The following is a 16,049-nucleotide window of genomic DNA, read 5'->3' on the forward strand; positions in this document are numbered from 1 at the left end:
GTCAAGCGCTGAATAGTCATTATATACAAACTTTGGGGTCTAAATCATTTAATACCAAACTTGGACCGTTCACTCTACGTAGGAAAATTATAGACGTCAGCATGTGTGATGCGGTGTCGTGTAAAGTTAGTTTTGTATACAAGTTAGGGCAATCTCTCAAATATCAGAGGTTTTATTTCTAATAAATTAGAGTAGTTTAAAATATGTATCTTCTTATGATTCTTATATTATTTAAAATAATCACGTAGTAACTAAAGATTTTATATTGATGACAAGCATAACAAGTATTAGCCCGAAGAGATTCGTACGAAGATTCATCATAGAGCTTTAGCATTCGTACGCCTCCTTCATTATCCTAATTGTCTGCGGAATTTGAGTTGGTGAATCAAAGTAGATTTTTTTAATGAACTGGACTTGGCTGCTGCAAATTCAGCAGCAGCTGCTGCTTACACCCAATTCCGGTTGGATACGTGTTTAAATTTTGATTTTTTTAATCAAATCTCGAATACGTGTCCAGTCGGAATTGGATGTAAGCAGTAGCGAAGTTAAATCCTTTTTCAATGCCAACTTTTAATTTAAAAAACATGGTTAACGATCCAAACGTGACCTGCAGAGTGGTACAGGTGGGGTTGAATTTTGGTGAAAAAATAGCTTGTTTCTATTTTTTTATTTCGTCATCAGTACGAGGATCTTTGTATCCACGCATATGACGAGAACTGGACTAATCTAAAGACAATCAATGAGTACAACAGTCTTCTTTTTCTGTTAACACTGTGGTATTTTAAATTACTTTCACTTATTCCCGAGAACTAGTGGAACCCGTGTAGTACTTGGGGACGAATTTTAGGCTCTTATTTTACACAGTAAATTCTAAATTCGATTCTTAATGTTGGTAAATTACACGATAGTATAATCATGAAAAAATTAAAATACCTTTAAGTCTAAAAAGGACAGCTACCCACTAGCCCCTTTTCAAAACAGAAAAAGCATATGCACGAATGATATCTTTCTGTCAACCTAATGCTGCAACAAGAACCACATGAATAGTCATTATGTGCATTTGGGGTCTAAATCATTTAATACCAAACTTGGACCGTTGACTCTACATAGGAAAATTACAGATGTCAGGATGTGTGATGCGGTGTCGTGTAAAGTTGGTTTTGATCAATAAGCAAGCAAACCGAAAGGCTAAATTAACTCCATCATCCCTGAGTTCGTGTGCAATTCGATGGCTTACCAAGAACCCTCCTCCAATGGCGAAGCCGCGATGAGAGGCAGTTCGACGGGGAAGGAAGGAATGGGATGGCGTCAAGGATGACTTCTTTTGTGGATAAACGAAGAACACCCTCTCGTATGTGCTTCTCTATAAAATAAAATAAAATAAAGTGATTTTTAAGTAATTATATGAAAAAATATCTCTCAAGTGCTTCTTCCAAAAATAGTTATACATCCCAAATTCACTTTCAAACATACCCTTAGTGTTTTTTTTCTTTCTTTTTTTTTTTTTTTTTTTTTTTTGTTTAACGAGCAAATATTCTTCACTAATTTCACACTAAATAGGAGGAGTGTTTGAATTTGAGACATAGTGGTTCAAAAAAGAAGACCCTAAACATCAACACAATCCTAACCCTTGATGCATGACCCTTGTTTATTTTGAAACATCAACAATCCTAACCCTTGATGCATGACCCTTGTTTATTTTGAATATTAAAATGTTTTGAGATTTTTTTTTAAAAATAGAAATAAAACATTTTTTTTCTTCGAAATAGTGATTATACTGACTTAGCAAGTGGTGAGAGAGTAACACTTCAATTCAACCTGATAAATTGTCGACAGGTTTGTTTGAAACAATTGGTCCGTTTGGCTGGAAGAAAGAATTCCCTTTGGATCACATCCGGACCCAAATTATGAGGATCCCAGAGATCCTCACATCAGTCAGAAATCATTTGATTTTTTTTATTTAAAATTAAATATAAATATTATCTGACTAAAACTATTCGCACGATGTACAATGAACGACTAAGATGTGGAGACCCCTATAATCCCCACAAAGTGGATCCGGAGATGATCCTCTTCCAAAAGAATTAAACTTGTAAAGATACAATTTTGAATTGGGTTATATCCTCACCATAAATCCTTTGGGGGTAATTATGAAGCAAAAAATAATTTAAAAAATTCTAGACCTAACATGTGAACTTTACAGCCAAAAGACGAGAATATCCTTGTTAAATACTATTTTGTAATTTATGTCAAAAAAGGTAGGACTACTACATATTAAACATTTTGTTTATAAGATATCACACAAATGACTTTCATTATACAAACTAACATTCTTGGAGGTGAAGATGCTCCCGCAACAAACCCGACCGTGAAGTTGCATCCGGATTCCGGCAGACGGTGAAATCTTTCATGGTCTATACACATAGGAGCAGGGCATGAAATCTCCTCATAACTGTTATACAGAACTTACTTTTTATACTTCTTCGCTACTGCTTTGGCTAACGGACTTCAAAATGTTGAACTTGCAGAGTGGGCATGTGGCATTGATCTGTAACCATTTGTCTATGCAGGTGCAGTGAAAGTGGTGACAGCAAGGAAGTTCACGCAGTTCAATTCCATCTTCGTAGGCACAAAGGCAGATGCAACATTCCTAAGATTAACACAACTCACGTAATAAGCACACTTAGTGATTTGGTGTAGGGTTAATTTGGCAATGAGAAACTGAAACCCCGGATCTGGTGCCCCAGACTTCATACACATGACTTGAAGGCTCAATTGCTGAACAAGTACATGTATGAATTCCAGTTGGTAATACAAAAACCTATTTCAGCATGCCATTTAAAAACAATTAACTATTTTATGAGACTTTTCTAGTAATAAGATATCAAGAAGGTATCATGGAACTTACGGCATCCTCTGGGGAGAGAACATTTTCGGTAGGTGTAGTAGTGTCGCATTCAGTCATTACTCCTCCAAAAGATTCTTGGATCTCACCATTAACTTTGTCAAAATCAGGTATCTTGCGGAACTTGTACTTAGGCAAACGATCGATCTCTTCCTTTGTTGCTCCTTCCTGTCCAGAAACAAAAAATGACCAGGAAATTAGGGACAGACAGTATTTAACAGCATATAAGTGGTTTAGGGACAGACAGTATTTAACTGCATATAAGCGGAAGGAAGGTATAAAGTTCTCACAGATTGTGTTAATGAAATTCAATACTTCTCCTAAAAAAGTAAACAACTCATACAAAGAAACCGTGCAAGAGAACGACTCATACACAGAAACTGTGCAAGATATGATAGTCAAAATTTGACAAATAAAAGCAAAGTCACTGTAAATCTCCAAGAGCAGAAAATCACTGCTAGACAATGTCTTCACATGGCATGTTTAGATCTTAACTCAGAATCCCAGTGGGGATTGGAGATAATTTCCTATCCGAAAGTTTTAGTGCATTCAATTGCACCAGACAACAGAAACATTACAATATATTCTTAGTTTGCCTCATATATAGCCTTGACTCTTGAGGCTCGAGAAGATAAGAGGCGTAATGTTGTGCAATAGACATTCACCAGTCAAAGTAGATCTTATGTCCATACGACAAGCGACAAATTTATTCAAGTGGCATCATAAAATCACTGATTATCAAGCACCCTTAACATACGGAATAAACTCAAACATTTCCTACAAGCACATACCTGATCTGTCACAACATACAAGATGGCAATGATGCAGGGGAGACAGAAGCAAACGGCAATACCAACGAGAGATGCAAGAACAACGCAGATGACTACGAAAACAACATCCAAAGCAAGAAAAGTGATACATATCCTGCAAAAGAAACCCATATTTTATAAGCCTACAAAGTCGACAGCATGCGCAGAAAGGACTTGAAAGAAAACAGAAGCAAAAAGGGACAATTAGCTCAAACAAACCAGTATAACTGGGGAGATTCCTCTGTCAAATTTTCACCGCCAGCAGTCACCCAGTAGAACCCAAGAATCCACCAGATAAACGAAAATACCGTATTCGCAGACTCCAAATTCTTTGCAACACTGCCATATCAAACCATCAATCAATCTCAGTCAAAACAATTTCTTCAATTGGAAAATGGGTTCTTTCCTAGAGGCCAAAATCCAATCCAAAATTCCCAAATTTAACAATTTTCACCCAAAAACAGACAATGCAACAGCTACAGTACTACAAACAGTAACAGTTAATACTCAAAACCCCAGTTCAAGTTCTCAATTAACCCTAAAACCAAAAGGTTAATAATTTCAAAAGAGAAAAAGAGAAAGGGAAAAACCTGGTGGCAGTGTAATCTGTGCTCTGCTCAACTCCATAGTCCTCAGCATCATCACTCCCAGACCCAGATGAACTTTCCCACGCAGAACTCGCTTCCGCCCCCGCCGCCGCTTGACCTCCGCGCCTCCTCCGCTTGCACTCCACGACCACGCAGACCATATGCACCAGGCACTGAAACGCGTACCCGCCAATCCAAGTCCTCAAAGGCACGGAAGGCTCCTCTTTCCAGCTCAGCGACAGCACCCCGACGGCAAGTCCCAGGAGCCCAGCGTTCCACAATAGGTCCAAAACGATAATCGGCCGCGAGTAGGCCCAGTCGCTCTGGCGATCCTCCACCTGCTCCGCCGCGGCCTCACGGACTCTAACCGACGGCTCTCGCAGCATCATCCGGCGGCTGCTCGCGCGTCGCAAGAACCGAGCTGCGCCACGGAGAGGATGCGGCGGCCGACGTATGAGTCTCCGGCTCCGGACGATGTTGTCCGCGATAGAGTGGCCTAAAAGCGGCGACGAGGCGTCGGAGGGAGAGGGTTGATATTGGTTTGAGCTCAACATTTTTTTCAATTGTTTTTTTTTCAATTTTACTGAATTTCGAAGCTAATTGAATTGGGGATTTTCCATTTGATCTGGAAAAGTGAAATTTAGGGTTAGAGTGTGGGGGATCGAATTGAAAGATTGGATTTTTTGGGATCGGAAAATTTGGTGAGCGTTTTGTATCGTGGTAAGGAAGAACACACTTTAAAGACGAATCACATGGGGTTTTGGCAACCGTTAAATAAGAGATGGACGAGTTGACGTACGCGCGGGACTACCGAAGCATATTTTGTTTTATTTTGTTGTAAATAGGAAAAAGAGAAAAGGAAATTAATTTTGGATAATTTTACCATTTTGTCATTTATTAGAGAGGTATTTTATAGATTCATAGTACACATCCACTTGTTCCCCGCATATCAACCATGTCCCACGCTGAAGAGGGAAGAGAATCTTCTTTCAGTCTCTTCCATCGAATCCTATCAATTAATAAATTCGAACTTTTGAAATTTGATCAAATGGATAAAAAATTAAAATCATTTTAAAAATTATAATAATTTTAACCATTAAATCAAATTTCAAAAGCTCAAATTTGTTAATTGATAGAATTTGTTGGAAGAAATCCAGAGATGATGCATTTCCAAAACATAGTAAAATTATCAAACATTTTAACATGATTTAAACTAAAGAGATAATACATCAATACAAACTTGATTGTAAAAATTGAGGCACACTATTCATAGCCAGCTTGGGTAGGCCTAAGTTCACAACAACCTTTTAAATCTTCTACGCTTTCAATCAACAATGTATCGCATGGTTGAACAAACTTTTATTAGCGCATTTGAAAGTGCTATTAGAATGATTGAAAACACTTTTAGTAATAATGTTTTTGGAATCAAAATTATTTTCTTCAAAAACTCTTTCAATTATTTTCAAAACGTTTCCAAACGAACCCTATAAATAAGGAGAAAGTAAAGAGGTAATTGGCAAAACTTAAAAATGGCAAAAGAAGCAATTTCCATCAGTCAGTATGAGTTCTTATAAATTCATAACATTCAATCATAAAAACAAAGTCAAACTAGCAGTATTATAAATCCCCTGAAAGCATACATTCACCAACGCACGGATAGATTCCCGGAGCTGTCTCGGAACCCTGCATATTTTTTCGACGACAGATGGAAATACTCAGAGCGTTAATCCGGTCGCCCCATTCTTGTTAGACAAAGCTCCAGACGAACATAATAAGTAGCGTTAATCAACAACGAATCTAGATTATAATCAGCTTGCTCGATGAAACAAAACTTGTTTCTAACTCGTTTCATAGAGAGGAATTCAGCACATCACGTACTCATCTGCGTTTTCCTGGGGCGCATCCATGTCTCTCTCACCATCGTGATTTCCCAAAGTTGTCTCACGGTGCAGCTATCTGTAACCCCTTCCCCTTCCACGTCCACCCCACCCTCTGCCTCTGCTCCTTCCACCACCGCCGCTCCTTCCCCTGCTTCTTCCACCTTGAGATAAACCTTCAAATGCTCTATTAACAAGCTGATTTTGTAATCCGCCACCACGACCCTTTTTTGAAGGCGTATTTCCGGATCCATTGGAAAAATTAGCAGGTCGTTTTGTTCTGCAACAGTAGGTTTAAACCCTATAAGAATGGATCCTTTAACTATGCAATAGGATGAAAATGTTGATTTCACAGCATGTTATACCTTCCTTTCAAGATTCAAAGTGCATCTCGTATGGATAAAGACTAAGCTTTTAAATGTAGATGTCTACGGATATACAAATGGTCAGGAAGTGCGAAAATATTGACAAGTATCGATGTCTGTTAAAATTCAAGATTGTGACTAAAAGAATATGATAAAACATAGGAAAATTAGGTGTTTTGAGTTTTTTTTCTCCGAGCCACAAAATTGAAATAAATGAACTGCGCACTTTATTCTTTGCACAAGCAATTGAGGAAAATGTATGTTGAACTAATGACGCCAAAAGTCTGACATCACATAAATCAAAAACTATTCTTCAAACCAATGAGAGTATAACACAAAAAAACAAAATATAGGTTCAAGAATTTTTCTCTTACCCTGCAACAGGTGTACTAGAGGGCACAGCGGGTTTTGTTGCTTCTTTCCAAGACAGGTTGATGCTCTTGTCTCCAATGAATGAGGGTGTTTTTGAATGTAGAGTCTACATTGTTTCAAATCATTTAAACATCAGTTCTAAAAGATCATGAATAAATGATCATCCATCCAAAATTCTCAAACGGTTGCCCTCACCTTTGTCATTGCCAATATGTTATTGCAGGTTCGCAACCCGGTTGTAGTATTCTGCTTTTCAGTTTTCTGCACACCATAAAATCATTGTTTAAGATAACTGCTAACAGAAACGGTTCACAAAACTGTGAAATGACCATGAAATTAACTCACAATGGTATCCTTTGCTTCGTCAGATTTTGCAGCTGCCATCGCTTTGTTCTTTTCAGCCATTCCCTGTGTTAATTTCTTCATGGTGGCCCTAGTTAGCTCCTCGACATAACTCAACCTGCACAGACAATCATAATATTTCCAGTTATAGTCTTATAGAGGTGTGGCCACTTGATTCTCCACTTTTCAGAGAAATTTATCAGATATCGGTAATTTGCAAGGTCTTCAATTTCAGCCATAGACTTCTCCTTGATATGGAGGCTACTACCCTCAGCATAAGCTTTAACCAGCCTCAACCTCTCTTAAGAAAAAACACTCGATCTCACAACCGGAGTTAAGGGCTAAGTATATTGGATGCACATTGACAAGAAAAGAGGAAATATAAGCCAGATGAAGGAACAGGAAGACCTAGGATTTAAAAGAGCATGAGTTATTCGGCATATTTTGATTCCTATATATACACTCATGTGGTACTTCATTATGTAAACTAGAATAAGTAATAAAATATACAAGGAGAAAAACAGGGAAAAAGAAAGACCAACCTCTCAGTAAACTCCTTATATTGCTCTGAAAAGTCCTCACCAAGTCTATCTGATGGTTGCCCAGTCACTATCTTGTAACCGCATAGACTGTTAGTAGCATTAGGAACCTATATGGTAAAGAAATCAAGTAAGCACAAAACAATGTTTATTCATAGTAGTATTGACAAGGGAGGTTGACTGGAAATCAAATTACCTTGTGAGCAAGATGGTGAAACGTGTACAATAAGCATTCTACATAAGTGAAGTTAAACTCATCCCCGGTCTTTCTCCGAGGCATGTTTTTCTGCAAGGAAAAAATAGAATAAAAATGCGAGTTAATTTGCAACGAGATAATAAACAAAAAAAATGACTCAAAATGGCTTGTTATCCAGACCTGAAACAAATAAAAAAGCCAATACTGTCCAAACACTGAATGTGAATACATCAATTCTAAGAAGTTTTTTAAGGTGCAATTGAGGTTCACCTCACAGCAATGCGCCTTGTAATAAATGAATATTACAAGGTCTGAAATTGACTATTACTGTTGAATAATAATTAATACAAATAATACATAATTAAATAATTTTTAATTAATAACTTGAGTCCCAAAAGGCTTGTTTTTCATCTTGTCAGAATTCAAACACCTTGCATTAGGCATTTACATTTATAAACACCGACTGCAATAGTGGAGAGTATTTTAAAGGTCGGATCTTCACGCACATAGTCCAATCATCCGATAATTTTGAATATACAAACTGATGTCATTACCGATTAAAAAAATTGTACCTTTAACAGCTGAACAACAGAAGGAAGGATCTGACGAGAATCTTGTGGTGCTGTGAAAGGTGAAACTTCTGCAAGGGCTTTGAGCAAATCTAGCCTTCTTTCATCAGGAAGCTGACAAAAAAAAAAAACGTTGTTTGAATAAGAATCTGACAAGCTTTCCCATTACAATAAAACACTATAAAGAAAGCACAGCATAATATAAATATTGTCACACAGTCATAGAAAGATACAGATAAAATTGAAATGAATTTAAAATTTTATTTTATCATCAACAAAAGGCTTGCATGTACCGCACTCCCAATGCTATTTACTTAATCCTATATTCCATATTGTCCTTGTTTTCATTTCAGAATGTAATGATCATTTCTCAGAGTCCTCATAACAATGTAGACAAGTGCGAAGAAAGTATGACTACTTACAACCTAGAAAAACTTCTGGATTCATATGGAAATAAAGACATCAACTATTTGATCTAAACACTGCTTTAGTAATTGAGTAGTTGAGTCAAGAAAAAGAAATAAAACAAGATTAGGAGACCAATAGCAGAAAGGATAAATCATCCCAGATTCCGATGGAACATTTCAGACAAAAACCAATCAAGCAAACAAATATATAGAAAATATTCTATCCCAATGTTTAATTATATATCAGTTTGTAAGAAAAATCTAAACATTTTCATTTGTTTTGGCCAATACTGGCTCAATTTATGGAACCATATAGAAATAAAACTCTTCAGATTACCAAGAAACTTGACATGCATACTAGGATAATATACCAATTCAGTGGAAATGATGATGTTACCTTGTCCGAAACAGGAAGGATGTGTTTGTCCAGATAATTTAGGAATTTGCTGCTTGACGCACCCCTCTATGTGAAATATGAATAAACATGGTTGGTACTTGATTCCCAGAAATATACACATCAAAAGCACATGGAAAAATCTATGATAATTAGAGGCCATACCACAACAAATGGCAGAGCCATGAATAGGCAGGATATCAACCTATCAATATGATCAGCATCTGAAACCTGCATCCCAACCATTTTGTTGTTAAGTTACCGAAAGAACCATAGTGATTAAAATGAATACATTGATATTAAAAGAGGAAGCAGAATATACATTGTGGAAGCACCTTTTCCAACAGCATCACTTTTGTTTCCTTCTAGCCTAAATGGACAATATCATATCTAAGGGTGGCTTACGTTAACAAGACACTGGTGGTCATTATAATTTGAAATAATATTCTAACTCAAACTTTCAACCCTACAAACATTATAGATACCTGATACTTTAAGAAACTGATAGATATCAAGCTTCCGATGAATCTATATATCTTGAAAAACAAATACTAGTAGACTACCCCAGCCCCAAAAACCACCTGTTAATCTACTGGTTTGATTACAGGTCTAATTGGTATCCTATGAATACTAGATAACTAAGTAGAGCTTCACCTGTTTACCATTGACAGATTTGTTGCTCATCCCAATGAAAAAGGGAAAAGTACACAAACTTATCACTTAACAAATCTTGAGCATGCAGTCAATATTATGATGAGAAAGCTGGTAAGAAGTCTCAAGAATAAGAACTACATACACATTGAATCAAATGACTACGCTAAGCACAACAAATGAAGAGCCTCATCTTAGCTTGGCCAAATTCTTTAACAGAAGATTAATTCCATACGATGTCACCCAAGAATAAATAAAATTAGCAACCAAAAAAAAAAACTTCCAAGGAGCTAAACCAAGCCGGAAAAAAGTAATCACCAACATTACTATACAGTATATACTCATATATATATTCAACACTCATGGGTTGATATTGGTTCAGGTATGATACAATCATAAAATAGTAATCAAAACACAAAGTCAATGCATCAGATATAACGATGATAAAATAAATGCAAGCATCTTATGAAATAACAGAGCAATATCAAAAACGCTTATTTCTGCATTACTCATCGTGAGTACATTTTGCATATTCAGCTTGGTCAGAAGCTTCTATTCTTTACCCTTAAATCAACACAATAAAACAAGTGCTTACATTGAATTGGGCATCTAAATCAGCTTGTCCTTCAATAATTCCAATAAGTTCTTTCATGCGTTCAGCAGGCGCTTTCTCCCCAAATATGCTCAAACTTTTTAAGAAGTCCATAAACATTCTAAACTCGGCACCAGTCACATCTTCCAGACTCTGCAATTGAACTCAATCGTATAAGTCATATACAACCTTTCAACAGAAAAGTAAAATAAAATTCAAGAGATAATAATTATAAATGTCCATGGTTTTTCTTTTAACTAAAGGTAACATGAGGGGAAGAGAACAGCCCATAAATTTACTAAATAGATGCGACAGAGCATCATGCCACACTTCAAAATAATACATTCATAGGAACTTAAGTACACAGTTCCAAGACTCTAAATAAACATGCGCATGAAGACAATTGGCACAGCATTCATGTACATACCTTTTTTACCAAATCAGTAATATGCCTTTCCATCTCTTCCTGAGGCTTCAAAAGTTCAGCTTTAATAGGAAATACCTACAATTTTGATCATTCAAGATCCAGTTATCTTAAGAGATACATGATAATAATCGTATTGGACATTCGACAAAGTGGTCTTCTCACCTTATCTCTAATGAAGCTTAAAACCTTCTCCCGAATGAACTCATCTGTGCTTGGTTCATCAACACTCCCAATGTGCTTGAATAATGCTGTCAAAGAAGCTGTGCATAGAAGAAGATGAGATACTTTATGAAAGAGATAGATTTCAATGATCCAAGATGTATCAGGTGTTGAACTTAAGGCTAGTAAAAACACATAAATCTGCATAAAATGTGTACATTTGTACACATAAACATATTTACTTATAAATAAAAATGCCAACTTAAAATCTGATGTAATCATACATCAGTTAATTTGTAATCATGCCCTAACAGTTAATTTGTACTAAACGTATAATCTATGATGATTCACTATCAGTTAGTTTGAAGATCACAAATATACCTTTAACATCTTGCCTCAAAAGAGCCATAAGTGCTTTATGCACAGCATCACGCTCCACAAATTCCTCTAAAAAGCATCAACAAAGGCCAACATCACTCATATAACACAACCACCATACTCCCAGAATCACAATTCCCAACAAAGAATGGAAACAAAAAAAATTACCAGATGCAAGGAGTTGCACAAGAATGTCTACAATTTTCGCAATATGTTCAGGCGTATCCTTGCAGAACAAGGGAAGGCCCCGAATAGCTTGTACTCGTACCTGCACATTACATTGATGATCCGAACTAAATAGTTGAACTGAATGTTAAAACCAGCAAGACCCCAAATAAGAATAACATGCAAAGGCATGTTATAAATTGCTTCAAATATGTCACAACAAATTAATTCAAGACACAAACTTTTTCAACAGGGATCTAACTCTTCCATAAATAAATAAAAACTCAACAATTCTCCAGTTACCAAATATAGCTAGGGCATCAAAAAATGCAATGAGTGCAAGTAATCACGAGTGGGTATACAGATATGAACTAACCCCGAGCTCTTCTTCTTCAATCAAATCGAGGTGCGTATCGATGGCGGGCTGCGAAAGTTCGGGGAAGAACTTGAAGAACCTCGGAATAAGCTGGGCAGCCAGCTGCTTGGCCTTGACACTGGTCTTGGCCGCATTGATAATCCCCTGGTAATCCTTAACATTCTGAATTACAAACAAACAAACAAAAATCGCAAAATATTAAAACCCAGAAAAACCCTAGAAACCAAAATTTCAAAAAGTATAAAATATGAAAGGATGCTGGAAGGAAATTGGCGGGGCGTGGGGCACCTGGGACTTGTCCTTGGACTCGTTCAGTCGTTCGCCGAACTCGTAAAGCTTCTCGATGTGATTGGCCTCGTCGGAGGGGTCAGCCATTGAAGCTGCTCTTCTGGCTCTCTGAAGAAGCTGAGGCGAAATTTGGAACAAAAAATTGAACTATTATTATATTACGCAAAGGTATTCGAAAATTCATAGTTATTATTTTGGAATTCGAAAGAGAGCTTACTGGTTTTTGGCTCTGGAGTGTAGAGAGAGAAAGTAGGGAGAGAGAGTGACTGAAGAAGAAGAAGAAGAAGAAAACGAAGAAGAAGACGAAGACGACGAAGAGAGGGCTTGATGGGGAAGGGAAAAAGACGGGGCCGAGCTTCCCCTCTATGCCGTTTACTTTGTAGTCATACGACGACGTCTCGTCGGGCCCTTTTGGGCTTCTCACCGAGAAAGCTAAAAACAGCGTTTCTCCTAATGCTCAAAACGCACCGTCTTACTCCTGATTAATGAACATCCAAAGATGCTCTTGCAGCATGTCGTTTTCTTGCAAACGAGTTGAAAACTTGTATATGAAGTTTTTGAGAAATTGAGTCCGTTCAAATTTTAAGTTTATTTTCCTCATCTAATCAACATGGCTATTGAACTTTGTTAATTGCATGATTCACTATAATTTGTTTCATACAATACGTAAATGAGATAGTTTTGACCAAGAAAAGAACTTTCGCACATCTCTTTCCCTTCTGCACGCCCCTATCTATTTTTGGCCTTTAGATTGAATAACTCATAAGGAAGCCATGAGACAAATAAACATGGGTGTACAACAAAAGAAAAGATTGTGCGAAAATCAATCTCTTTTGACTAACACCATGAAGAGGTAATTTGAGCAATCATCCTTGAACTTTAGCTCAAATCGAGTTTTGGTATCTGAACTAAAAATCCATGAATATTGGCCTCTAAACTTATTATAATGCAAAGCAATGGTTTTTTTGGCTAACTTCGTTAGAACTTTCATCCAAAATAAAGGATTTAAAGGAACAAAAAATGGATAAAAATTCTAATAAAGTTGACAAAATGATCATTGCCCCACATTATAACAAGTTCAGAGACCAATACTTGTGAATTTTTAGTTCATGAACCAACACTCCGATTGGGCCAAAGTTAAAAAATTATGGCTCCAAGTTTCTCCACCATGTATTTTTTTTGGACAAATTTATCCACCATGTATAATCATGACAATTTACGTGACCTTCAATACTAGGCTTTGTTAAAACAATTCTCACAAAATTCAAGGCACAAATCAGTATGAAACATGGTATCCCCTATGGGGATTTCTCACAAGTACAACACCCTTTTGCAAAAATCAAATTAATCCTCCTTTATTGACAAAGCTCCTTCTATCACTGCTAGTAAGACAAATTTCTTTCCGTTGGAGAAATCACAGAATCGGCATTTCTAATGCTTGCAAGACATCCTTGAACTCAAAATCGTGTGTTTGTTTGTTGAACCGTTCGACCAGCTTATACCTCATGTCGTTCAAATAAAATGATTGGGTGGTCTCCACAAGCCATTTTGCCTCCGAGTCAGTGAGTTTGCTGGGGAGTACGACATCCCCTCGAATAAGCACCATGTCCTTGCTTTCTGCAAATTCGTTGTAGTAAGTTACAGCGAAGTAGGGAGAAGCTTGAGTTCCCCTCGCCTTGTAATCTTCAAGACCAGTGAAAATCATGTGTGGCATCTGTACTGCAAAAGAGTTTTGAATCAAAACTTGATACGACAAGGCATTATCCAACTGTTTAGTTATTTTAATTGGAAAAAAGTTTCTTCAAACTCTTTAATTTTATAATCTAACGAGCAAGTTCTCTACCGATATGCAAGATTGCAAAATGTCACTCGTCTCGAGAGGTCCCACCTATGCTCTTCTTTGATGTTGCCACTCAGCATTGAGCAATGACAACATCAACTATGGGCATAGATAACTCTTGACATATTAATGACATAAACTAACAAAAGCAAGTTAAGTAGTCCTATACTGGCGCGTTGTTGCTTCTACATAACATTTACAATGTTTGGTAGCGAATGTAAGACGTGCTGAAGTGATCACTAGAAAGAGTAGTAAATAGACTGGCTAGAGGCCAAACCTTGAGCAAACATTGTGGTATAACCATTTCCTCTCCACAAGGGAATGACAAAATACCGGCTGCCATGATAAACAAGTTGAAAGTTAAAACAACGGAAAGATGAAAGAAAGCAAAGGAAGACAATCATTACGTAAACTGATTACCAATCTGCCGCTCTATGCTCCAACAGGTGATATAGTTTTGCATTCATGGATGCACCGATATGACCTCTTCCCAGGTGAAACTATAAAAGACAACCCGTCTAAACATAAATGATACTAGAAAACAATCTTGCAACGGAAGCCACATCTAGTGAGACACTAAAGAACTGATAAGCAAGATCAATCGCAAATGCACATGATGCATGGTAAGCGTAAATTTTAGCTCATGAGGATATCATGAAAATCAGGTTAGAAAAAGACTTTAACACTGTGGCCTCAAGCAGCAGACAGCTTAGATTTAACACACAGCCAATTCATATTAAGGGACAAGATAGATACAATGTAGTGGCTCGAATCTCCTTGCACCCGTGTTCGAATCCTCCTCCGGTAAGTTAGAGAAGTTCAGAATAATATCACATTATCCAAAAAAAATAAAAACAGTAACAAAAATGTGAGCTTCAAATCTTCAAGAACGAAACTTTAAAGCTATGACAAAGCTAGATATTTTACAGCTACAAGTACTGAGCAGCTTAAAGTCTTATCTTTTTTTACCATATAGAATATTATAGCAAATGAAACAAGCTTCTGCAACAATCTAATTAATCGAAAGAAAAGCAAATCAGTCAAATTAAGAAAAAGAAGGCAAAACCCAGTTCAAAAAACCACAGATAAACTAAACTTGTACAGTAAAATGTAACATTTGGAGGCACAGAAAAGCAAGGAAACTGAGAGGCTTACATCGTCCCAAGCCGAAGCGATGTCCTCGGCCGAGCGATCTTTCACCCGCTCGACATCAATAATGGAATCCAACGGCTTAGCCTTCAAGGGATTGAACCCAGTAGCAAAACTCGAAGCCCTGAAGAAACCCAGCGAACCCCATTTCAGAAATCCTCCCGGAAACGATTGCTGTTGTGGGTTTTGGCGATTTTGTTGCAGGGTCAGAGTTATGAAGGAGTGTTTGTGCACAGCGCCAGCGGAAGAAGAAGAATGGCCGATGAGATTTGAAGCTGGAAGCGTAAAGATCCTGGAAGCTCTTCGCATTTTAGAAGATTTTCAAGTGCTCGGACTTCGGAGTAAAGAGCTAATTGGGATTGTGATTGCTGCTGGAGAGCTAGAAACATCCAGGACTTTTATCAAACACCTTCGTCGGGACGAGAAATACAAATAAGAGTCGAAGCTGAACGAAGTGGCGGTGGATGGGCCGACAGGTTTCGATGCGAAAGCCCAAGTAGGATTTGGATCTCATCCCCATTCAAATTGTGAAGATCCTAGAGATCTTTACATCTTATCCATTTATTATGTATCGTGCGGTCAAAAATAATTTAACTTTTTATTTAAAATTAAACACAAATAGTACTTGACGAAAAATGATCGCACGATATATGATAAACGAC

At 37.2% G+C, this 16,049-nt stretch overlaps 3 protein-coding genes across 4 annotated transcripts; all 3 read right to left on the bottom strand.

Moving 5' to 3' along the window:
* Positions 1–2,219: 2,219 nt before the first annotated feature.
* LOC137728786 (E3 ubiquitin-protein ligase At4g11680) lies at positions 2,220–5,170 on the bottom strand. The gene is made up of 5 exons (XM_068467551.2): positions 4,305–5,170; positions 3,934–4,053; positions 3,697–3,829; positions 2,909–3,073; positions 2,220–2,650 (listed from the first exon to the last, which is right to left on the bottom strand). The coding sequence occupies exons 1-5, from the start codon at positions 4,853–4,855 to the stop codon at positions 2,474–2,476; spliced, it is 1,146 nt and encodes a 381-aa protein (XP_068323652.1). The 5' UTR covers positions 4,856–5,170; the 3' UTR covers positions 2,220–2,473.
* Positions 5,171–5,831: 661 nt separating this feature from the next.
* On the bottom strand, positions 5,832–12,943 carry LOC137728340 (apoptosis inhibitor 5-like protein API5). 2 transcript variants are annotated; one of them, XM_068467152.2, is made up of 17 exons: positions 12,616–12,943; positions 12,399–12,515; positions 12,111–12,272; positions 11,738–11,837; positions 11,573–11,638; positions 11,195–11,292; positions 11,033–11,107; positions 10,609–10,758; positions 9,528–9,593; positions 9,366–9,431; positions 8,565–8,675; positions 7,993–8,082; positions 7,800–7,906; positions 7,261–7,375; positions 7,111–7,176; positions 6,918–7,021; positions 5,832–6,458 (listed from the first exon to the last, which is right to left on the bottom strand). In XM_068467152.2, exons 2-17 carry the CDS (start codon positions 12,483–12,485, stop codon positions 6,254–6,256), a joined length of 1,668 nt encoding a protein of 555 aa, XP_068323253.2. In that variant the 5' UTR covers positions 12,486–12,515; positions 12,616–12,943; the 3' UTR covers positions 5,832–6,253. The 2 variants fall into 2 exon arrangements, with proteins under 2 accessions (XP_068323253.2, XP_088533324.1); XM_088677198.1 differs by having other exon boundaries at positions 12,399–12,545; positions 12,616–12,916.
* Positions 12,944–13,619: 676 nt separating this feature from the next.
* Positions 13,620–15,833, bottom strand: LOC137729924 (uncharacterized). Its single transcript, XM_068468974.2, has 4 exons — positions 15,394–15,833; positions 14,659–14,738; positions 14,516–14,574; positions 13,620–14,117 (listed from the first exon to the last, which is right to left on the bottom strand). The coding sequence occupies exons 1-4, from the start codon at positions 15,694–15,696 to the stop codon at positions 13,813–13,815; spliced, it is 747 nt and encodes a 248-aa protein (XP_068325075.2). The 5' UTR covers positions 15,697–15,833; the 3' UTR covers positions 13,620–13,812.
* Between the last annotated feature and the right edge of the window lie 216 nt (positions 15,834–16,049).

The sequence above is a fragment of the Pyrus communis genome, chromosome 10, assembly GCF_041283825.1.
Source record: "Pyrus communis isolate YQ-2024b chromosome 10, ASM4128382v1, whole genome shotgun sequence".
Classification (NCBI taxonomy): Eukaryota; Viridiplantae; Streptophyta; class Magnoliopsida; order Rosales; family Rosaceae; genus Pyrus; species Pyrus communis.